Genomic DNA, 24,628 nt, shown 5'->3' on the forward strand with positions numbered 1-24,628 from the left:
GCATTCAAAAATTCCCTAACAGTAGCTTTAGTCATTGTTTGTTCAGGAATTTAACACTAATTATTTGAATAACCCATTCAAAAAGAAAAGCCAGATTAAACTTTGTGAAGAAGGGTACAAAATTAAAACTTACTTTATCTTTTTAATATATACATTTCATCTTTTGATTCAGTTTCAACATAAAACAGGGAGTTTCAGTCAGTTCAGTTGCTCAGTCGTGTCCTACTCTTTGCAGCCCTGTGGACTGCAGCACGCCAGGCTTCCCTGTCCATCACCAACTCCCAGAGCTTGCTCAAGCTCATGTCCGTTGAGTCGGTGATACCATCCAACCATCTCATCCTCTGTCATCCCCTTCTCCTCCTGCCTTCAATCTTTCCCAGCATCAGGGTCTTTTCCACTGAGTCAGTTCTTCACATCAGATGGCCAAAGTATTGGAGCTCCAGCTTCAGCCTAACTCCTTCCAAAAAATATTCAGGATTGATCTTGCAGTCCAAGGGACTCTTTAAGAGTCTTCTCCAACACCACAGTTCAAAAGCATCAATTCAAAGTAATGTCTCTGCTTTTTAATATGCTGTCTAGGTTGGTCATAGCTTCCTCCTTCCAAGGAGCAAGTGTCTTTTAATTTTATGGCTGCAGTCACCATCTGCAGTGATTTTGAAGCCCAAGAAAATAAAGTCTGTCACTGTTTCCATTGTTTCCCCATCTATTTGCCATGAAGTGATGGGACCAGATGCCATCATCTGTTTTTTGAATGTTGAGTTTTAAGCCAGCTTTTTCACTCTCCTCTTTCACTTTCATCAAGAGGCTCTTTAGTTCCTCTTCACTTTCTGCCATAAGGGTGCTGTCATCTGCCTATCTGAGGTTATTGATATTTCTCCCAGCAATCTTGATTCCAGCTTGTGCTTCATCCAGCCCAGCATTTTGCATGATGTGCTCTGCATATAAGTTAAATAAGCAGGGTGACAATACATACAGCCTTGACATACTCCTTTCCCAATTTTGAACCAGTCTGGTGTTCCATGTCCAGTTCTAATTGTTACTTCTTGACCTGCATACAGATTTCTCAGGAGGCAAGTAAAGTGTTCTGCTATTTCCATCTCTTTAAGCATTTTCCACAGTTTGTTGCGATCCACACAGTCAAAGGCTCTAGTGTAGTCAATAAGCAGAAGTAGACGTTTGTCTGGAATTCTCTTGCTTTTTCTATGATCCAACGGATGTTGGCAATTTGATTTCTGGTTCCTCTGCCTTTTCTAAATCCAGCTTGAACATCTGGAAGTTCTTTATTCACGTATTGTTGAAGCCTACCTTGGAGAATTTTGAGCATTACTTTGCTAGTGTGTGAGATGAGTCCAATTGTGCAGTAGTTTTAACATTCTTTGGCATTGCCTTTCTTTGGGATTGGAATGAAAATGGACCTTTTCCAGTCCTGTGGCCACTGCTGAGTTTTCCAAATTTGCTAGCATATAGAGTACAGCACTTTCACAGCATCATCTTTTAGGATTTGAAATAGCTTAGCTGGAATTCCATCACCTCCACTAGTTTTGTTTGTAGTGATGCTTCCTAAGGCCCACTTGACATCCCACACCATCATGATCATACTTATGTTTAGAAGGGGCTAAACTGACAATCTACATTTTAAAAAAGCTTTGACAAGGAAACAGATGACATGGGACCTTTGACTAATAAAGTTGTATGTATGTGCTGTATGCTCAATTGTGTCCAACTCTTTGTGATCCCGTGGACCGTAGCCCGCCAGACTCCTCTGTCCATGGAATTTTCCAGGCAATACTGGAGTGGGTTGCTATTTCCTACTCCAGGAGATATTCCTGACCCAGGGATCGAACCTGCATCTCTTGCCATCGATCAAACCCACATCTCTTGCATCTCCTGCATTGGCAGCCAGATTCATTACCACTGCACCACCTGGGAAGTCTGCCTAATAAAGTCGCTTTGTTGCTAAGTCACTTCAGTCGTGTCCAACTCTTTGGGACCCTATGGACTGTAACCCACCAGGCTCCTTTGTCCATGGGATTCTCCAAGCAAGAATACTGGAGTGGGTTGCCATGCCCTCCTTAATAAAGTTAGACATCACTAACAATTGTATATTTTGAAAGGATTGTATTTGAAAAGAATGCAGTTTCTTTAGGTCAAATTATTTTTGGAAACAATTACATATCAAAATTAGACTTCATTAGACACATTCTCCATCAAGTTCCTCTCTCCATCAATGAAAAATAGCAAATCAGGTTTCAAATCCATCAAAAGCCTAATTATTAAGGAAGTACTTAGGATAAAACTCTGGTCTCAATTCAGTAATAGTATGTTTAATATCTATCTCTAAGCAAAAAATGTAATCTATAGTCATCAGGACTTATTTTGGAAGTTCATAAAATCAGGTCTGTTCAGTGATTTGCATTTGGAAGGAATAAAATAGAAATACCTAGTCGGATAAAATCTTAGAGAAGCACACACATGGATAGTTTTATGAAAATAAGTATTCGTTTATTAAAAACAAACTTCAGAAAAGTATGTCTGTTAAACATGGCTAACTTTGATAACAGGAGGTCAGCAAAAAGTCTTATGAGGAAGAAAAATATCAGTTACTAAGTACTACTATACCCATTTCGATTATACCCCCGGTTATCTTGAAAAGCATGATAGTAGCTCTAAGGACTTTAGACAGTTCTGGGTTTATGGCACGATCTGTCTTTCATGTTTTATTGATTTCCAGCTTTAAAAGCATAGGCCCAAAGGGTAATTTTGTCACACTAAAGCAAAGGTATATTCTAGGGAAATTCCTCTCTTTTAAAGTAGTCTATGGAATTTTCCTGTCTGATTCCACTATATTGGAATTCCACTATTCCAATATAAAAAAATTATATAGTTTTGCTGTTGTTTTCAGAAGCTTTATTAATCCTTTAAACCTTAGGACCAAACTGCCCTTAAATTTTTCTAAGGAGAAGGTAGACAGCCATCCAAATTTTTGCAACATTGCCTTTTTGGCCACCTTTCTTAAAAAGGGTACAGGTTCAGTTTAATTAACATTACTTTTTAAATGTGCAAAAATCTACCTCTGCTTTTTTAAAGCAAATAAAAGGAAGAAAAATATGGCATCATTCCAATAATCAAATGCCAATAAAATGGCAACAGTACAAAGATCTAAGCAAATCTCAAATACAGCAGATTCATAATTAGAATATCATGTAATAATTTTAGCAAGAAAAAGCTTAATAATAGGTAAAGGAAACCAAATACTGTGTTAACCGTAATTAATCTTACAAACTTTCCAATGTCATAACTACTTGCTTTTGAATAACTAAATGTAAGCCTCATTTTTTAAGTTAAATGCCTACTCAACAAAACTAACTGGAACAAAAACATTTATGCAAATTTACATCCTAGAATACCAGAGTAAACAGGAGACATCAGTCAAGGGTGAATAAGAAAGTTCTATTCTTTTTCATCATCTGTGTGATCAGGTGGCAAAGGACATGCTCTGTGGAAAGAAAAGAGAACTTCAGTAGTCACCTGAGTCAAATGTTTTAAAAACAAAACATGAATAGTTTTTAAAAACGTATGTAAATCAAGAACATTAACAGTGCAGTGGATCTGGCCAAGTGACTAGAAATGAGAGAAAATTAAACTCCCATAAACTGACAAATCCCTACAGATTCCAAACACTAAAGTGACAAAAATTTTTAATAAGCTATTTTGCCTCTTAATTTGCCAAGTCAGTTTCCCTTTTGGAATATATTGCCATTTTTATTTAAAAGAGAATCTCTATTTCTATAACATCTTCTTTCAATGTGTTAAGTAGATTGATGAAGCAGTATAATCCTTCAGCAAGAACTCTGTGATAGTAGAAAGCAAAAAAATCCAACCAAACCACTTGAACAGAGAAAACAGCAAGTTGTCATATTTGACTGTATATCCTTTGGAATTTATGAATGTATTATCTAACTAGAAAATGCCCAAATTGTATTGTTGGCATATGGTAAACATAGCTTTTGAAAAACAACTTACATTATCCCAAAGTCCTCTGGTACTCAGTATATATTTTATAGCGAAAAAGTCAATTAAGATTTTTAAATCAGAATTTTTTAGAGCTGGTAAAAATTTGTGAGATCTATCCTAAACAGCCAGTTTTCAAATTAGATCTTGACACAGAGCTAGAAGATGAAAGAAGGAAGCTAAAACAAGGATATTCTGACTTGGTGTAACATTACCATTGACTGATCCATTATTACATTACCAAGAGGTCTTCATTGTACTTTCCTGGAAATTAAATGAAGTTAACAAATGTACACTATTGTAATCCAAAATTCTTTTCTTCAAAGACCTGATTTAAGGTTTTAAGAAGACAGTTTTTCTTGATTTAGATTCTCTCCTATGCAGCAGGTAAATTTACCCTGCCTTTGTGAGAATAATAAAGCCGTAAGAGTAGCCATATTCCAGATTAAGAACTAGAGAGATTATAATAGAAGTCCTTCTGATATACTGATAATTTTCTATTTATAATCAATAGCAAACTATTGAAAGAGTGCCTATCACAAGGAAAAAAATTTTCTATCTCTTTAATGCATCAATATGAGATAGATGTTCACGAAACCTATTGTGGTAATCATTTCATGATGTAGCTAAGTCAAATCACTAGACTGTACACCTTAAACTTACATAGTGCTGTGTGTCAATTACGTCTCAATAAAACTGGGAGAAAAAAGTCAATCTATTAATTTACTATAAAGGGATAAATGCAACTCTCAAACAATAACAAATCTAAGAAAGAGGCCTAAAGCAATAAGATAAACCTCTATTACCTAGTTTTATGTCACAGATTTTATTATACTATGGATCAAAGTTCTTTATGAGACTATATGTGTAATCTTTCACTATATGATAGGAAACCTGCAATATAGGTTTTATTGCTATGATGATCAATGGTACAGCCATATTTGGTTATATTGCCAAATATTTTGTTTTTTAATTGAAATCACAAATAATTCAAGAGGATTGTTGAATATTCTTGAATATTGACTATTAGTTTGTTTATATTAGGATGAGAAAGAATAAGGAAGAATGGTGCCAGTAAATGAGAAGGAACTAAAAGAGACTTTTAGGATCATGATAACAAGTCTGTTAAAAAAACTTTATCCAAAAATGTATCCTCTTGCATTTTGATTTTATTAAAACAGAACTGATAATAGTAATATAGCAACAAAGTATAAAGTTCAGCTACTGCTCCAGAATTTGACATTCCTTTTAAATATCTCAAAAGTTGGATAGTAAGCACTCAATAATAATTTACTAAATGATCTTACAAACAATATTGTCTTAAAATTTTAGATGCAAAAATATTATTTTATATGTTAATTCCTTTGTTTTAACTTCTCTTTAACCATTTATTTTTATCTAGCTGTGTTCAATGCAAATCAAATCCAAACACAGTGTACAATCCAAAATAGGTGTACAGTATTCAGATATGAAGCAAGAGTGTGTTCATTCACACACATGGATCTCACATAACTTGAGATGGATGTTAGGTCTGGTTGATTTCTAAAGATTTCTAGATTTCTAAAGATGACAAATATTGGCTAAAATTTATTTAGAGTACTATGGCCACATTGAATATTTATCATTTAAGCATCATTGTATGAACATGTAAACCAATGATTTCTACTTCTAAAAAGATTTCTATACATCAAGGCAGTTCTAAAGTTTTACTTTCCAGAATCAAGTCCACTTAGGTTTAGAATCATCTAGAAATAATGACTGATGTAGAAAGTGTTACACATGTAGTTACTCTTACTCATCAAGTTTAATATATAAGTGTATATTTACAGAAAGCACAAATCAGTTATGAATTTAATGCAGGCAAGTTTCTAGTCTTCACTTCCCAACTACCTAATACACATTATTTTTTACCTCCTTCATATATTTTGCCTCTTAATTTCCAAATTTATCAAACACGCCTTCAAAACATTAATTTTTCGGTTTTAAAAATTATTTAGGTGCTCGCTTTGGCAGCACATATACTAAAATTGGAACGATACAGAGAAGATTAGCATGGCCCCTGCGCAAGGATGACACGCAAATTCGTGAAGCGTTCCATATTTAAAAAAAAAAAATTATTTAGTACATCCAGAAATAAAAAGCAGTATTTTAAGATTGTTTGAAGTCAATGTACTTCTGACCTTCGGAATCAAGTTAAGAGATCAGAATTAGCTAAACTAATCTGGCACTATTGCTGGATGGGAATGTGTGACAGGAAATACCTGCAATTTGACTTTTAAGTACATATGCAGGGATTACCTATGTTTGGATTTGTAGTATATTCCAACCCATTATTGCCCTGGAACATCTCAGTTATTACAGAAATCCAAATGCAAAGTCAAATTCAAAAGCCCAGAGGAAAAGAGTTAAGGTCCCAAGAGAACAATGAAAACAATGTAAAACATTACGGAGAGTATATCAGCATTAAACCAAGACTGCTGAAACAATACACAGAGGATTTAATAACTGCTGATTCCTTCCAGTGTACATCATAAACAGAATCACTGAAGCTTTTTGCATCACCTAATTGTTTACCTTCTAGATTTCTTGAACCAAAATGAAAACTGAATCTCCATTCCATAGCTCATCCTTTTTCTCTAGATAAAGATGCAATTATTCTTATCTAGATGCAAGGTACAGTTTGAAGTGTCCATGTTTCTTGTTACATTTAATCACATCATTAATTTCCAATATTGTCTCCATTCTTATCATGAAACTCCAGGAGATTTAATGTTGGCTGTCATTATCTGCTCAAATCCTTCAGATGCTCCTTAAACTAATCCAATTTGAGACTCTCAACATTTTCTGTGTTACTAAACTAAGGGGTGGAATTAATGGATTTGATGAAGACTTTATTTTCTTCCTGACACAGAATTTCTAGATGCCGTACAGACTGGGCTTTAGAATACAGGTTGGTAAACCTAGATGTTTCTTGGCCAAGTCTCTTAGTGGTAGAGGTGTAGAAGGGCAAGCAAGACAACAAGGAGACTAGGTGTTGACTGCCAGGCACAGCTGACGGTTGTGGTGTGGAGTGGAGGACCTTCTGTGCTGGTTAAAGGAACGGACGAGTCGACTTGCTTGGGCAGGAGCAGTACCAGGAGCATCAGCCCCAGTGTGAGCCCGGCCACCACCCACTTGTCCATGTTGATCACTCCGTCTTGGGCCGGCTCGCTGCTTGGTGCCCAGGAGGATCACCTGCTCCTGGCTGGTGCTGGGAGGTATCTAGCAGGGTCTTAAATCAGAAGACTTCATAATGGCAGTGATGTCATACTACCCACGCTCACCACGCCCCACCTCCAGTCAAATAATTTATTTTTGAAATGAAAACTTCAACATTGTTTAGAGAGTCTGCAGTATTTCTCATAAATCTATTTAAAAAGCAGGTTTCCCTTGTTTTTTCCCTCCTAAAGGTATTTATCCCCCAGATTCTTAAAATATGCTTGTTGTTGAAAATTGGTAGCACCGAGTGTGAGGAGAAACTTTTACCCAGTGACATCACTCACGATATTTGGTATATTTTGTACAGAGATTTGGTGTATTTATACACGTCTTTTATGCAATAATGATTGTACTTTTGAATCCAGTTTTGCCCAACATTTATCATGAGCATTTTCCTGACATTAAAAGCTTGAAAGCAGCCCCCGTCACTGAGCCACCACCGAGGACTCAGCAGTCTCCCAGCTCGAGGCCCCTTGCTTCCCAACGCTCAGTACCCCCTGCCCACCTTCTCCTGCTGCTGCCTTCCACAGGCCGTTTCCACCTAAGAAAAGGAATCATATCTTATGTCCACTTTCCAGAACCTCCACTCTTTCGACCCCTTTGCTGATGCAAGTAAGGGTGATGATCTGCTTCCTGCTGGCACTGAGGATTATATCCATATAAGAATTCAACAAAGAAATGGCAGGAAGACTCTTACTACTGTCCAAGGGATCGCTGATGATTACGATAAAAAGAAACTAGTGAAAGTGTTTAGGAAGAAATTTGCCTACAATGGTACTGTAATGGAGCATCCAGAATATGGAGAAGTAATTCAGCTACAGGGTGACCAGCGCAAGAACATATGCCAGTTCCTGGTAGAGATTGGACTGGCTAAGGACGACCAGCTGAAGGTACATGGGTTTTAAGGGCTTTTGGCTCACTGAAGCTTAAGTGAGGATTTCCTTTCAATGAGTAGAATTTCCCTTCTGTCCCTTTTCACAAGTTTAGAAACTTCACAGCTTATATAATGTAACCATTTGGGGTCTGCTTTTAACTTAGACTAGTGTAACTCCTTCATGCAATAAACTGAAAAGAGCCATGCAAAAAAAAAAAAAGCTTGAAAGCATGATTTAATTATCTTCTTAAAAAGTTCACGCAATAAACTCTGCATGTGTGCAGTTTTATCCCCATCTTGTTTTGTTTTGAAGTAGTCTTATGTATTTACAGAGAAGTTGTAAATAAAATACACTGTGGTGTTTGTTCTGGTTGTTTCTAAGTGATGGGGATTTCTGTATTTTCCACCTTTTCCACATTGGTTATATATTTCCTATGGAGGCTGGACTACTAGTTTTTTGAAAGGAGGGGTTAATGGAAATCAAGGTAAACCAACATGGAAATTACTTTTTGAAAATAAGGACTATAGAAAATAGAAAAAAAAATAGAGAATAAAGATCAGAAGTTAATGGTTACTAAAGTAGCACTTATCATCTGAATGGGAATTGATCCTCTTTGAGTAAATGAGTAAAAACAATATCTTTCATTGATGCTTGAAATTTGGGAGTGACATAATAAGAGGTTAGCATAGTTTGAAAAACTTCTGGTTTGTATTTTCTTATCTGCTCAAAGAGAAAATTTAGTTACTCAATATTTAGTTGTTTTTTATTTTCAAGAATTTTCAAGTATTTCTTTATACTTCAGAATATGAAAACTTACTTTCTCTTTGCTTTTCCCAAGCCACTGCTTCCTGCCTCCTCAGGAATTCTATTCTCTTTTTCTGAATCCTTAGGGGACAGCCTGAAGAATTCTCCAATTCCTTTTTGCCACTTGGGAGTTGGGCGCACACAAACTGGATTCCCTCCTGCATACTTATTTTCAGCTATAAAATAAAACAGAACTAAATAAAAATTAAGAATACAATTTCCATTCTTTAAAGGGAAACAATTCTTTAACATCAAATCTAAAGGATATTAAATGGTGGTATATCTATCTTTAATTTTAAAATATGACATGATAAAGTTATATTCAGTAAATAGTACATTATACATTAATATAACATAATGCAGAATATTATTACATGTATTATTTATCCTAGAAAAATAGCATTAACAAGATGTTTACAACTAGAAAATATTTTTCATACTTTATCCATGAGCAGAACTATTCAGTTAGCCTTATGTACAGTCATACTAAAGTATGACACACTTTTTCCTTTATGTTCTTAACTAGAGCTTGCAGGATTAATCTTCCAAACCTCTCAACTTCCTTCTAAAAGGAATGAGAGACACCAGATGGCAGGGTATTTTCTCAACCTCTCCTAGCACAGAAGGAATAATGTGAAGCTCTTTCCCTGGCCCAGTTTTCCCTCCTAATGTCCCAAAACAGAATCAGGAGCTGCAAGGTTGGAACACACACACACACACACACAGACAACAAACTAAAAAAAAAAAAAAGAAAGAAAGAAAGAAAAAGGGAAGAAAGGAAGGTAATAGGAAAGACAAAGAACAATATGCAGAAATTAAAACAAAAACGTGATTAGCATTGTCAACTATCGTCTCAATTCTGGTAAACAGGTGCTTAAGTAGCCTCACACAAGAAAAAATCCAGTTGTAAATATTAAGAAAAATAACAACGCTAAGGCAGAAAAGAAAAACAGGTTTGAAGAGACAGTGTGTCCGTCCCTAACCCGAGGCTTGAAATTTTTGAAGACCAGGCGACCCCTCCATCTCTACCCCAGCCCGCCAAAGAGACCAAGGCTTGCTCATTACATCAAAAGGCAAGGAAGGAAGAAATTCTGGGGAGTGAGGATCTCAGGAAAAGAAACTCCGCCGTGGGTATGGGGAAGAGTGGTTTCTGGCCTGATCTCCTTTTGAGAGGGTTCGTGTAGGAGCTTGCAGCGGCGTTTTTACCTTTCCTTGAGGAAAGCGGCGTGGAATTAGCGGCAGAAGTCGAGGAACCAAGCACCTTCCTGGGGGCTCGAGAAGCCACCACTGTGGAGAGAGGGAAAGGAAGGCATTCAGAAGTGGGCACGAAGAGGCTGGGAGCCACGTTCTCGCCACACACTCCGACCCAGCCTATTGGAAAGGATTGGTGAGGAGAGCCCCGCGATCCAGAACAGCAGATAACGCTCCCCTGTCCCCGCCGAAGCGGTTAAAGGGATCAGGCTGCTGCTTCCTGACGGGCTGGGCCAGTTTGGCGGACAGGCGGGGAAGCCCCCTCTTCTCCCGCCCATAGCGGAGCTGCCCAGAGAACCACCTGCCCTCCACTATTGTGCCCGACTGCCTCACCTTTTCTGTAGCTGCCAGGCACACCGTCTGCTTTAGTCCGCACCATGTTCGAACTCAAGAGGAGAGCAACTGACTCTCCAGCCGAAGAAGATGTTTCACGGGACAAGGCCCAGAAAACGAATCTCCCGCCACAGTTTATAGCGGTCCCTTTCCCGCGCGCTCCACCGACTCTCCCAGACCGCCACTCCCATTGGTTCCGCGCCTTTCACGCGCAACCAATCGCCAGTGTCCAGTGGTGATCACGGCGGGGCTGGGCGCAGGGTCGACCCGTCCATCAACTTGCAGAAGCTTGTGATTCGTACCCGCCTCAGGTAGGAGGTGCCAGGGCGCTTTCCTGGGATGCCCTGTGTGTTGGGTGCTAAAATCCGTGCTAAGATTGTGAACTGGGTAAAACAGCCTGCTTAGAAAAGAAAACCCGGGAAAGACAGCGAATTCCAACATTTCTTCAAAAGTTAACTACAGGCTTAAATCCATAATCTCACTCCTCGAAGTGACTCCTGAAATGTAGCGGACTTGTTAACATCTCAGGCATGAACTCTCTTTACAGCATCCATACTAAAAAAAAACTCTATGGAATGGTCAAACGCTAATACAGTATATTTACTGGGATGATTTTTTTCCCCCCACCCTTGGCCAGGAGGTGCAGATTGTGGGATCTTAGTTCTTGGATTAGGGATCGAACCCAGGCAGCAGAAATGCCCGAGTTTTGGACTGCTGGACTGCTAGGAAATTCTCTATTTACAGGAATAAAAAAATTTTTTTAAATGAAACTTTCTAGGATGGTGTGAAACAAGAAAAAACTGAGCAAATTATACATTTTTAAAAATCAAAGAGTTAGTCGCTCAGTCGTGTCTGACTCTGTGACCCCCATGGGCCCGTCAGGCTCCTCAATCTATGGGATTCTCCAGATAAGAATGCCGGAGTGAGTAGCCGTTTCCTTCTCCAGGGGATCTTCCTGACCCAGGGATCCAACCCTGGGCCTCCCATTGCAGGCAGACTCTTGGGGCCTGAGCCACTGTACCTACATAAAAGAAACATTATTATAATAATAAAACATTTTCCCTAGACCTGTATGGAATCAAAATTCCTTAAAAATATGTCAAATCTGTTAAGGGTACATCTGTGACACGTAGTGAACATGACTTTAGACTAGGACTATTTTCTATCCCTATGCTTATCTTAATTACTCAAATACGCCTGGGGAATGAATGATTTTCACACAGTGAAGACGAGGCACAAAACCTGATCAGATGAAGTTGCCTTAGGATGTACTTTGTTAAACTCGCACTTGAAAGGCAACCCTGAAAGTGTAAGCATGGCATTAATTCTCTCCAATAAATTATGCTTGAACTTTCAGAATAAAGGCTACTTAGTGCTTTAAAAGAATCAACAATTACTTTATGTTTTTGAATTAGAGAACCTAGACAGCAGATGAAATTAACATTATAATAGGAGGGATGGTATTGCAAATTATCTGTAGCTTTGTCTAAATTTTAGAGACTAAGATTACAGCCAAAGTCCTGTCAGAAAAATCAACAAGCCCTAGGGTACCCCTCCTTGTTCTTTATCATCAGGACTCTCTCAGTACACAATGTTTCTTCAATGCGCATTATTTCCTTTCCAGTTAAGTGGTTTCTACAAAGGACTGAATTACCCAGTTCCCAGATCCTTGTAGAGATTAGAGCTGCATAGAGAATCTGTTGGTCTTTTCTCTTAGTCAACACGCCAAGTAAATTGCCAAAAGTATTGCAAATATATCTTTACACACAGAGACAATCTACGTATTACTATATCTGTTTGTATGTCTGTCTTTTTAACGCCAATTATAGTAAGGGAGGAGGCATATTAGAGTAAAAAATTAGGAAAAAAAGCAGTGCTACTTAGTAAAAATTCTTAATTTAAATGTTTGCTTTAGAAAAGTGCTCCTCAGTTCCAGTTAAATAAACTAGACAGTTGTGTAACGTGAACCTGAAAATTTTAAAGGCCTAAGGCATTAAGAAAGTTGTAGTATGTACAGATGAAATTTCTGCCTAAATTTGTACAAAAGAATATCCTTAAGACATATTAAATAGGTGTGCTTGCTTTGCTCAGGCATAAATTTATTTTAATATATGGTAATATTATAAATGGCTTTACACTGCATATATTACAAATAGAGATTACAATCAATAACATATTCCTTACGAAAAAAGAACACTTTTATTCTTGAGGACCTAGAATGTCCTATTGTACAAAAAGCTTAAGTTACTCTGTCTTCAGGAAGTTATTCCTCTAGTAATGGGAAGAGAACATGTATAAAAACAGGTAAAGGATTTGGATAAGTTATAATTTGTGTTAAATGTAGCAGATTTCTGTGAAGAAACAAAACTTGTGCCCACAGTTTATGAAAATTCAGTCTTTTTTAAGTGTGAAAGTCATATATTTTTCAAATTAATAAAATAATCTAATCTCAACATAAATCAACACACCTATGATTTTGATTATATCGGTGAAAACATAAGGTAGAAACAACATCCAATTAATGTAATTATTTAGTATAAATAGCCTAATGGGAATGAAAAGCCTATACATGTAACACAAAGCCAGTCAATTAAATTGACCAATGAAATATGTCAAAAGACGTCATGGTTTCCAGAGAAAGCTGGCTAAATTTTCTCCAGTTTGTTGTCCCAGAGGAGAAGGAAGTAGCAAAAAGACCCTTAATTCTGGTCATCTTTAGATGAAAAACTTTTAACTTCTTTTCTAAAAATTTTATTTTTAATTGGAGGATAATTGCTTTACAATATTGTACTGGTCTCTGTCATACATCAGTATGAATGAGCCATAGAAATACATACGTCCCGTCCCTCTTGAACTACTCTCCCACCTCCCACTCCATCCCACTCCTCTAGGTTGTCACTGAGCACCCGATTTGAGCTCCCTGCATCATACAGCAAATATCCATTAGCTATTTTACATAGGGTGATATGTTTCCAAGCTACTCTCTCAATTCTTCCCACTCTCTCGTTCCCCCACTGTGTCTACAATTGTGTTCTCTACGTGTCTCCACTGCTGCCCTACAAATAATTTACCATCAGTGCCATCTTTCTAGATTCCCATATATATGCACCTTTAACTTCTTAAAAATCAACAGAGAACTCATATTGAAGGTCATCAAACCCAAATCCCAGGACCTGTTTTATTAAAGTTTTTTTTTTTTTTTTTTCCTCCCGCGAGCTTACAGAGTTGTCTTGGCTCTAATAGAAAAGACCTGGCTCAAAAAAGCAAATAGGGGTTTTAAAAGTAGCATGATTCAGGAATTAGACGACCAAGGGTTTTATAAAGTCTCTACTACCAGAGAAAACACTTAAAGCATTTACTCTAGCTTTCAAGTGCTCTTTTAAGTGTTTTCAATTAAAACCAGAACAATATAAAAGCTGGCCTCTCAGGTTACGGGGTATTGTTTTATTGTTTCCTAAACTGTAGTTTTTAGAGACATTTGTATCGCCTTAGAATTCCCGGTTCTCGAGCCCTACATCTGACAATGCGGAAGAACCAAGCGCAGATTTGGCTCGGGTTCAAGCGCGGACACTAGGAAGCGGGGAGAAGTGGGAGGGGCCTAGGTGGGAGGGAGCTGCGTTGGGGGCGGTGCTGAGGCGCGGGGCGGTGCAGGCTGGCGGAACTTGCGCGAGCGAGGTCGGTTTTGCTAGGGGCCTAGTCTGGTGTAGAACGCCGAGCTTTTGCAGCCCAGCTGGTTCCGGCTCTGGAAAATGGCGGTGGCTGGGGCGGCGTCCCGCCAGCTTCTGGTGGGCTGGTGCACGCAGCAGTTGCGGAAAAGTTTCGGCCTGGATGTCAGTGAGGAGATCGTACAGTAAGACCGGTTCGGGTCCGAGGCGGGAAGGAGCTCTGGGATGTGTACTGACTAAGCAAACGGGGAAGCGGAAAGGACTAAAAAGTTGATGAGAATGAAGAAATTTGATAAAAGGGCTGCTGTCTATTTCCGAGCGCCGAATTTTGACCTCCCGCTTTATAGTTGAGCTTCTGGAATAGGGTGTCCTCCTCCACAATCGGCTGGTGGGGCCTTCTTTCCCCAGGAAAACGCCAAATCCCTGATAATTAGGTCTAAGTCTAATTATCCTTCCTTATACATTTTGGAGAGAAGGAACAAGCCAAGTTGTCTTCAGAAATTCCTTGCTCTGAACATTTTGTCAATAGTTTGCCCAGTCCTGCTTGTATCAAATAGGGCCTGAAATTTAAAGAAGGGTGGCGTGGTACTGTGCAAAGATACCTCCTGACTCGGGAATCCCTGGTTCTCTTTTCTGTGGTCATTCACCAGTTTCGGAACCTTAGGCAACTTAGCTTCCAATTTTGTACCTTAGTTTCCTCATCTGTAAAATGAATAATTTGCACTGATTATCTTTAATAATTTATGATTCTTGTGAAGTGGAGGTGGTGACTTGATTTAATATGTGCTTTCAATTGATTTAACTTTTCTTTTTCATTACTGCATACCAACTGCTGGGACAGCAAAGATGAGTGCTGAGGTGAAGGAAGTGCAGGGTATTGGGGAGCATTGGAAAAAGGAGTCTGATTAAGGTTTGAGAAACTCGTAAGATTAATTGCAAGGGATGAATTTAACTTGAGAGCTAAAAGATAGTTAGGTGTCAGTGCAGAGTTCAAGAGTAGGGAAAAATTTCTACAAAAAGTGAACTTAAAAACCTAGAAGTGTTTCTTGATTTGGCTCCTTGCTCATTGATGCTGAAACTTAAATTGCAGCTGTAGGGCTTTTGTAGGAAGTTAGGTGAATTTCTGAGTTTGGGAGAAAATAGGCTTATTGGCAAGGAGAAAGTTAAGAGAGCCTATTATAAAGGGCAATTTTGAACACAGGTAATAGATTATCAGAAAATGCCAGTTAAGTGAATATTGTATCACTTACATGTGGAATTCTAAAAATTGACATCAATGACTTTTATTTACAAAACAGAAACAGACTCACAGACGTAGAAGACTAAACTTATGGTTACCAGAGGGAAAGGGAGAGGGGATAAATTAGGAGTGTGGAATTAACAAATACATATCACTATATATGAAATACTTGAAAAACGATTTACTATGTAGCCCTGGACATGGACCAACAGACTGGTTCCAAATAGGAAAAGGAGTACGTCAAGGCTGTATATTGTCACCCTGCTTATTTAACTTACATGCAGAGCACATCATGAGAAACGCTGGGCTGGAAGAAGCACAAGCTGGAATCAAGATTGCCGGGAGAAATATAAATAACCTCAGATATGCAGATGACACCACCCTTATGGCAGAAAGTGGAAAGGAACTAAAAAGCCTCTTGATGAAGGTGAAAGAGTGAAAAAATTGGCTTAAAGCTCAACCTTCAGAAAACTAAGATCATGGCATCTGGTCCCATCACTTCATGGGAAATAGATGGGGAAACAGTGGAAGCAGTGTCAGACTTTATTTTTTTGGGCTCCCAAATCACTGCAGATGGTGACTGCAGCCATGAAATTAAAGGACGCTTACTCCTTGGAAGGAAAGTTATGACCAACCTAGACAGCATATTAAAAAGCGAGACATTACTTTGCCAACAAAAGTCCGTCTGGTCAAGGCTATGGCTCTTCCAGTGGTCATGTATAGATGTGAGAGTTGGACTATCAAGAAAGCTGAGTGCCAAAGAATTGATGCTTTTGAACTGTGGAGTTGGAGAAGACTCTTGAGAGTCCCTTGGACTGCAAGAAGATCCAACCAGTCCATCCTAAAGGAGATCAGTCCTGGGTGTTCATTGGAAGGACTGATGCTGAAGCTGAAACTCCAATACTTTGGCCACCTCATGCAAAGAGCTGACTCATTGGAAAAGACCCTGATGCTGGGAGGGATTGGGGGCAGGAGGAGAAGGGGACGACAGAGGATGAGATGGCTGGATGGCATCACCGACTCCATGGACATGAGTTTGAGTAAACTCTGGGAGTTGGTGATGGACAGGGAGGCCTGGCGTGCTGCGATTCATGGGGTCGCAAAAAGTCAGACACGACTGAGCAACTGAACTGAACAGAAAACTACATTAAATATTTTGTAATAACTTACAATAGAAAAGAATCTGAAAAAAATGTACATATCCAAATCACTTTGCTGTACACCTGAAACTAACACAAAGTTGTAAATCAACTATATGTCAGTTTTTTAAAATTTTAAATATTTAGAGATACTTTTTAAGATTAAAAAAAAGAAAACTAATCTAAGCTTTCACTGCTGAGGGCACAGTTTAATCCCTGGTTAGGGAACTAAGATCCCCCAAGCCTGGCGACGTGGTAAAAAAAAAAATAATATAAACAGGTTAATGATTAAAAAATAATAATTATTCAAACATTTCACTTTTAGTGACCACATATTAGATTTTGTAAAGTCCAAAACTTGAATTCATTTGCCCCTTCCATTAAGGAAGGTTTAAATAGCCTCCAGGTTTTGCTAACTCAAATAATGATATAGTTAACATTTGTGCATAATTCCTATGTCTCTTATTTCTTAGAGAGTTCTGTAAATGGAATGAGTGGATTGTTTTTAAGGCACTTTCAATATATTGTTTGATTGGTTTATAGAAAAGTACTGACTTGTACTCCTACCCCTTTATTTATTTATTTATTTTTTCCTACCCCTTTTAGATTTCACTTTTAGAAACCCCTCATCCTATTTTCTTAAAGTAGATTTGCTCATTCTGATATGATGCTAATCTTTTTTTTTTTTGCCAATCTTAATTTATAATTTTTAAGAATGTTAAATCAGTAACTGGTTAGCTTGTAGTATACATATTTTTAGCAAAAAAAAAAAAAAAAGATTTTAGGTTTTACAGTATAAAAATTAAGTACTTTGTATTGTTCCTAGGAAAATATAATGACTGCAGATGTGTTGTTGGAAAGTATTATGTTTTTTTAAAAATAGCAGTGATTTTTAACAGTTTATTGAGATGTAAGTTTTGTTCAGTAGAGTCACTTGTTCAAATGTAAAATTTGATCAGTTTTACAAGTATATGTAGCTTTGTAACCATTCCTCAATCAAGACATAGGTAGCTCTTGCTTTGCGCGGTAGTATGGAACCGTAAAAATGACTGTGCAGGCTTAGACCCTCCCTGCAAAGTGATCTTAATTTAAAAAAAAAAAAGGGACAATTTTTTTGTTATTCTATGACCTTCAAAAATGTTTGTCAAAATGTTAAAAATTCTGCTGCTATCAGTAGAAATATTTAAAAAATAAATACGTATTTCGTACACTTAATTTTATGTTGGAGTCTGGTTGATTAACAATGCTATGTTAGTTTCAGGTAAATAGCAAAGTAATTTAGTTATATATATGTGTTTGTGTGTGTGTGTGTATCCTTTTTCAAGTTATTTTCCCGGTTAAGTTAGAAAGTATTTCTGTGTTTAGGGAAGTCCCACAAGCCTAGCTTCAAAACACTGATTTGATTCTAGAAATAAAATTTGTTAGTTTCAGGTATACAGCAAGTGATTCAGTTATACCTGTATATTCCTTTCCAAGTTATTTTCCCATTTAGGTTAAAAAGTATTTCTATGTTAAGGACAGCCCCAGAAGCCTGTTTTCAAAACACTGATTTGATTCTAGAAATATAAAGAGGATAACATGAAAGTTAAGACTATGAACTAGTTGGCTTCAGTCTTTGTCCTAATTAAATTTATATCCCAGCATAAATCCTTTGAATTTGGCTCAAAATAAACACTCTAATGGATTAATAAATGTTTTTTACTACCTTGATCTCTGTTATGATTATTGAAAAACACAGTATAAACTAGCTTTGTTTTAACAACTTATTTCTTTGCTTCTTGAGATATGTTTTGTCCATTGAGAGTGCTGAAGAAATACGAGAATATGTTACTGACCTCCTTCAGGGAAATGAGGGCAAAAAAGGTCAATTTATAGAAGAGCTTGTAACCAAATGGCAAAAGAATGATCAGGAGTTGACTTCTGATACTCTGCAGCAGTCCTTCAAGAAAGATGGTAGGTTAAGTTAATGTGATTAACTTATATAAATTAAAGGTTGGAATATTGGTAAATTGGCTGGTTTATAGGATTGCATATGTTCTATCACCCCATATTTCCTCAGAGCTAACTTAAGCAGAATCGTGTTTACATGTTTTTAGTTCAGTTCTCTTGTATAGTTGCTAAGTCATGTCCAACTCTTTGGCAACCCCATGGACTGTAGCCCTCCAGGCTTCTCTGTCCATGGAATTCTCCAGGCAAGGATACTGGAGTGGGTTGTCATTTTCCCTTCCAAAGGGTCTTTCTCACCCAGGGATCAAACCCGAGTCTCCTGCATTAGCAGGTGGATTCTTTACCACTGAGCCACCTGGAAAGCCCAAGTTCAGGTCTACTTGATGTGTAATGAATATTGGTTTAGTTCAGACTTTTTCAACTTAGAAAATATCACAAAAATACTTGTTTGTGATACAGCTATAGCTTCAGAATAACTTGAAAAATTTAAAACATGGATTAAAGAAAAACTTTATACAATAATGTAAGTTTTGTTGACCGGTTTCAGTATGAGTAGCATTTACAAGTAACTAATAAGTTAAACAGGAGAAGGCAATGGCAACCCACTCCAGTACTCTTGCCTGGAAAATCCCATGGATGGAGCAGCCTGGTGGGCTGCAGTCCACGGGGTTGCTAAGAGTCGGACATGACTGACTGGCTTCACTTTCAGTTTTCACTTTCATGCATTGGAGAAGGAAATGGCAACCCACTCCAGAGTTCTTGCCTGGAGAATCCCAGGGACGGGGGAGCCTGGTGGGCTGCCGTCTGTGGGGTCGCACAGACTCGTACATGACTGAAGTGACTTAGCAGCAGCAGCAATAAGTTAAACAGTACTAAAGATGAGAACCAAACTAAATAAGTCATTATTATTATACAGTCTAAAATATCAGATTTTAATTTAACTTCTATGTTTTTGGCTATACTACATGACTTGTAGTACCTTGATCTCCCCACCAGGGCTTGAGCCCTGGCCCTTGGCAGTGAAAACTCTGGAGTCCTAACCACTGAGCAACGAGGGAATTCTATTTAATTTAACTTCTTTTTAAAATTTTTTTTATACTCTTTTTTTTTTTTTTAATTGGAAGATGATTGCTTTACAGTGTTGTGTTGGTTTCTGCCATGCAATGTAAATCAGCCGTAAGTATAATTTAACTTCTTAATGTTACCCAGTAGTCTTTATCATTGACTGTAATCTTGAAAAATGATAGTTTGAATTTAATTCTGATTTGAGAGGAAGAGATAATTTAAAAACCTGCCTGACTTCTTGACTCTAAATATTAAGCATTGCCTTCCCTTTATTAGCTATTAACTTACCAATGAATCCTACTATTTCCAATCTATCTATGTACATATACACACACACACACACACACACACATGTTTTTTTCTTCTTCTTTAAATAAATGTTAGAAGGCCAGAGATCAGGAGACCAGCTGAAGAGGAGTAGGCGGAAAGGGAGAAACAAACAGGAAGCTCCTGCATTTACTGAACCTGATACAACCACAGAGGTCAAAACACCTTTTGATTTGGCCAAGGTGAGTGCTCAGAAACAAGGCTTTTTCGGGCTCTATGGAAAAGATGAAACACCTGATACATTTCAGAGAACAAGGGGTATACATTGGTCTAGAATGGCAACTTGCAACAAGTGTATGAATTTTAAAGAGTGATAATGATGGCATATTCCTTCCTATATGGTAGTTTGTTTTTTTGTTTTTTTTTTGCAGCTTGATTAAATTAGTATTATAAGGACATTTTTAGCGATTATAAATAGATACGATAGAAAATATTTAAGGAAATGCACCAGGGCTTCAATTTCAACATTTTTTGTGGGTTTGTACTGAAAGAATTTGAACTTTAGCTGTTTTAAGATGTTCCGATGTTAGAACATTCACTACTACCACCACTGTCATCATTATTTAGCATTTAGAGCTCTTTCATATTCTCTCTTGGCTCCCAAAGTAGCCCCATGAAGTAAGCAGAAATATTTATATTCAGGGTAGTTAGTTAGGCTAAGATGGAAGAGTAGTGATCAAAAAATTCATTTGTGGTGACTGTGCAACAACATGTGGAGAAGAGTTTCCAAAATAATGTGAACTTAAAAAAAAATTGTCTTAAGCCTTTTGTTAATTGGAATAAAATGAGCAAAGACTGTCATAAGCAAAAGAAAAAACACGAATGACCAATGAACATTAAAAATGTTTATCCTTACCAGCAATTAAGTGACCAGGTTGTCACCTTAGTTGCCTGGACTCTCCTGGTTTTAGCACTGACAAGTCCTATATTCTGAGATTCCACTGGGTCCTGGGCAAACAAGGATGGTTGGTCATGCTACTAATAATCAAATAAATACACGTTAAATCCCCTGAGATACTACCTGTCAAATTGTCAAAGTTTTTTTTCCTTTGACCTCACCACTCAGGTGTGAGATCTTAGTTCCCCAACCAGGAATTGAACCCATGCCCCCTGTGTGGGAGCGCGGAGCCTTCACTACTAGACTGCCAGGGAAGTCCCTATAAGTTATTATTGAATAGAACTGAGGTTTTTTTCTCCTGACTGCTTTCATTGTCATGAATTATTTGATGTTATTTCTGATATCTTTGTACCATTAGGCACAAGACAGCAGCAGCTCCTTGAAGAAGAAGACGAAGTTTGTCAGTTTATATACAAAAGAGGGACAGGACAAGCTTGCAGTCCTGATTCCAGGTCGCCACCCTTGTGATTGCCTGGGCCAGAAGCACAAACTGATCAACAACTGTCTGATCTGTGGGCGGATTGTCTGTGAGCAAGAGGGTTCTGGCCCCTGCTTATTTTGTGGTTCTCTGGTAAATTGTTTCTCTCCTGTTTTACTACGCTTTGGTTTTGGTTTTTTACTATGCTTTTGACTTTATTACACCCCTAGTAAGTTCTCTTTTTCTTAGTAAATTTCTTCCCTAAGGTGTCCTGTAAATTTAAAAAAGTTTTTTTTAATTGAAGTACAGTTAATTTACAGTGCTATGCTACTAGTAAATTCTTATAGCACAAACTTTAGTCAAAAACCCAAGGTGATACCCTAGAATGAGGCCTATTTGTGAGAAGGACTTTGATCACATACATTGTGAGGAATCCCAAGTATTGTGTCAGATTAAATTCAATTCAAGAAAACTTTAGGGCCTGAAATGTCAAAAATTTTTGTCAGATCTCAGATGTGGCTCATATTTCTAGGGATGCAGAGTCACTGTGACATAATCCTCAGGTCTTTATAGCTTGTTTTTCCAGAACACCTTCTTTTTATAATGCTTCATTAGCTGAGTGAGTGATCTCAAAAGTGTAGCTGCAATTACAAACACCCAAGTGAGTTGTCTAGAAGGCTTGTTCTACCAGTTGAGCTGACTGGCAGAGACAGTGGCATTTGCTATTGGTGAAAGCATATTTTGTGTTGCTTTGTTTTCCCTTCTCTTGTGGGGCCTTTAATTTCTCAATATACTCAGATAATAAGTTGATTGAAAAATGTAGTATCTAATATCAAAAATGTCCAGAAAACAGTAGCAAATATCCTCCCATCTGGGGCTTTTCTCTAGAGAAACACCCGACAGCTGCTGGCCGGAACTCCATGTGCCACCCAGGCAACTGCTCGCAAGTACAGTGTTTTCTGTTAGGTCCCTTGGATCCTTCTGTTCAAGAAACAAAGTAATGTAAAGCAGCTTGGCCTTGAAGTCTTGCAGTTTTATTAATTAAGCTTAGTATGAAATTGTTTTTAAGTAACTCCTTTTTTAGAGTAAAATACCTTCTTATTACTTGTAGTGATTTTATAATATAATTTTTTCTTTGCTTAATATGTTTATTACTTGACAAGTAGGTAATGTTTGAAGGCAAAGAAACAAAATACATGTAAAAGCTAGACTAGTTTTCACTGTTGGCACTGTATTTTGCTTCTTGTTTTGACTTTTTTTAATAAGATACTTGCGGAACTTCCCTGGTGGTCCAGTGGTTAAGACTCTGTGCTTCCATTACCACGTGGTGCAACCAAAACTAAATAAATAAGATACTTGCTTATAATAAATTTCACTCGTAAGACTTGATTTTTTTTTATTAGAAATGGAAGACTTTTAAAAAAATGTATTTTTCTGTATTCTTAGTGGTGGCAAATTTTTGTGTTTTGAAACTAGTCATTTAGGGACACTTGCATGAGATCAGTTTTTTGTATGGTTCATAAAAGAAGGAAGAAATGGAAAGAGACTAGGGTGAAACTCATTTGGATATATATTTTTTGGTGTATCTGTCTTGATTAAAAAACACTGACAGTCATTATTTTATTGCTGTATCTAATGTGTAATTTGAGGTTACTTTTTAAGTATATCAAGCAAACAATATCTTTTAACTATTGGATCATATGTTTTTTCACTTTATTAGGTATGTACTCATGAAGAACGAGATATTTTACAGCGTGACTCAAACAAGAGCCAGAAACTACTGAAGAAGCTCATGTCAGGTAGGCAGCAGTCTTTTAATTGGATCACTGTGGTGATGGATCTGTGATTGTTGTATCTGTGATTGTTTCTCTTACTTGTATCCTGGTATGTAAGATGCAGTTTATTTACTCATTTATTCTCTAAGCAGTTTTTTAAAAATATTCTTATTGAAACCACCTAACATTGAGCAAAAAAAAAAAATAATAATAGTAAGAATAATACTATTGGATTATAACCCAAAGAATATAATAAGAATTAACTGAATAAATTAATAAATGGGGGAGAAGGGACTGCTCTTACAGAATTCCAATTAATAAAATGAAGGAATTGTGGGAACAGAAAATCATCATTTCTACACCACAATAGTAATAATTGCTACAAGCAGGATCCGCCAATGGATGCTGAAATTATTGGATGAAAGTTTAAGAATCGGAGATGTGCATGATCGTGAAAGGAAAGACTGAAAAACTGTCACAATTTGAAAAGAGACTAAGGAGAAAGGACAACTAATTGCAGTGTAGGATCTTGAATTGGATCCCTAAACAGAAAAATAATATCAGTGGAAAAGATGTTGAAATCCAAGTGAAGTCTGTAATTCAGTTGATGATGATGTACCGAAGTTAATTCCCTCCTTTGACAGTGGTTCTGTGGTGTGTGAGGTGAGGCGCTGACATTAAAGGAAGAGGGGCCAGAGTCACACAGGAGCTCTCTGATTTTTGCACTCTTTTTTTTTTTTTTTTAAGCTCAAACAGATGATTTTTGCACTCTTCACAGTTTTTTACAATTGAACAAAGCATAACAAAATTAGCTAAGGACATTTTTAAAGGGAAAACGATCTACTCAGCCCTTTCTATTTGTGCAGATATTTCGTTCCTGCTTTATTTCATAGTTGTTTTTTAAATATAGGTAGATTGATTGGTATTATGAAGTAGTAATCATAGTGTGTACAGAATTTTATGTTTTTCCTTTTTTAACTAATATTTTGTAATTGTTTATGTTGCCATTCATATTTGTTATTTTTAGTGCCTAAAAATAGTCATTAAATTTATTTATTATAATTTGATTATTTATTTTCCCATTACTGGATATTTTTACTCTTTCCAAATTATAAATGTTAACACAAACGGTCCACTTTGTTAATACTGTATCTTTTTATTTATTTCCTTGGGATAAATTCCTAGGAATGGGATTACTGAGTCAAAGAATATGATCATTTTTGACACTTAAGACATATTTGCCATATTCTTTTATCAAAATACTGTGCTGCTGCTGCTGCTGCTAAGTCGCTGTAGTCGTGTCCGATTCTGCGACCCCATAGACGGCAGCCCACCAGGCTCCCCTGTCCCTGGGATTCTGCAGGCAAGAACCCTGGAGTGGGTTGCCATTTCCTTCTCCAGTGCATGAAAGTGAAAAGTGAAAGTGAAGCTCTCAATCATGTCCGACTCTTGGTGACCCCATAGACGGCAGCCTACCAGGCTCCTCTGTCCTTGGGATTTTTCAGGCAAGAGGACTGCAGTGGGTTGCCATTGCCTTCTCCAATACTGTGCTAGTCTACAACAAGTAGTATTTTACCCCCAAACCTATCACTATTGAGTTTTGACATTTCATATTATTTTAT

General features: G+C 37.4%; 3 protein-coding genes and 1 non-coding gene across 5 annotated transcripts in view; 3 read left to right on the forward strand and 1 right to left on the reverse strand.

Moving 5' to 3' along the window:
• Positions 1-2,477: 2,477 nt before the first annotated feature.
• On the reverse strand, positions 2,478-10,714 carry PCLAF (PCNA clamp associated factor). 2 transcript variants are annotated; one of them, XM_061157351.1, is made up of 4 exons: positions 10,533-10,708; positions 10,155-10,235; positions 8,962-9,124; positions 2,478-3,496 (listed from the first exon to the last, which is right to left on the reverse strand). In XM_061157351.1, exons 1-4 carry the CDS (start codon positions 10,576-10,578, stop codon positions 3,451-3,453), a joined length of 336 nt encoding a protein of 111 aa, XP_061013334.1. In that variant the 5' UTR covers positions 10,579-10,708; the 3' UTR covers positions 2,478-3,450. The 2 variants fall into 2 exon arrangements, with proteins under 2 accessions (XP_061013334.1, XP_061013335.1); XM_061157352.1 differs by lacking the exon at positions 8,962-9,124 and having other exon boundaries at positions 10,533-10,714.
• LOC133067470 (U6 spliceosomal RNA) lies at positions 6,009-6,115 on the forward strand. The gene has a single exon (XR_009695263.1). It is a non-coding gene; the product is annotated as a U6 spliceosomal RNA (small nuclear RNA).
• Positions 7,141-8,954, forward strand: LOC133066351 (eukaryotic translation initiation factor 1-like). Its single transcript, XM_061157350.1, has one exon. The coding sequence runs from the start codon at positions 7,833-7,835 to the stop codon at positions 8,172-8,174; it is 342 nt and encodes a 113-aa protein (XP_061013333.1). The 5' UTR covers positions 7,141-7,832; the 3' UTR covers positions 8,175-8,954.
• A 3,472-nt stretch (positions 10,715-14,186) lies between the features above and the next one.
• Positions 14,187-24,628, forward strand: part of TRIP4 (thyroid hormone receptor interactor 4) — a 49,941-nt gene continuing 39,499 nt past the window's right edge. Inside the window, exons 1-5 of the mRNA XM_061157353.1 lie at positions 14,187-14,382; positions 18,360-18,529; positions 19,973-20,097; positions 21,172-21,384; positions 22,952-23,030. Coding sequence (XP_061013336.1) covers positions 14,282-14,382; positions 18,360-18,529; positions 19,973-20,097; positions 21,172-21,384; positions 22,952-23,030 — 688 coding nt within the window. The 5' untranslated portion in view covers positions 14,187-14,281. The remainder of the gene's footprint in view (positions 14,383-18,359; positions 18,530-19,972; positions 20,098-21,171; positions 21,385-22,951; positions 23,031-24,628) is intronic.

This window comes from Dama dama, chromosome 12, assembly GCF_033118175.1.
Source record: "Dama dama isolate Ldn47 chromosome 12, ASM3311817v1, whole genome shotgun sequence".
Taxonomy (NCBI): Eukaryota; Metazoa; Chordata; class Mammalia; order Artiodactyla; family Cervidae; genus Dama; species Dama dama.

Excerpts from the sequence above, each read along its gene's own strand:
- LOC133066351 (XM_061157350.1), top strand. The coding sequence starts at position 7,833 with ATGTCCACTTTCCAGAACCTCCACTCTTTCGACCCCTTTGCTGATGCA.
- PCLAF (XM_061157351.1), bottom strand. The coding sequence starts at position 10,578 with ATGGTGCGGACTAAAGCAGACGGTGTGCCTGGCAGCTACAGAAAAG. Across the intron at positions 10,236-10,532 it reads GCCTGGCAGCTACAGAAAAG|TGGTGGCTTCTCGAGCCCCC; the intron begins GTGAGGCAGTCG and ends CTCTCTCCACAG. Across the intron at positions 9,125-10,154 it reads GCCGCTTTCCTCAAGGAAAG|CTGAAAATAAGTATGCAGGA; the intron begins GTAAAAACGCCG and ends TTTATTTTATAG.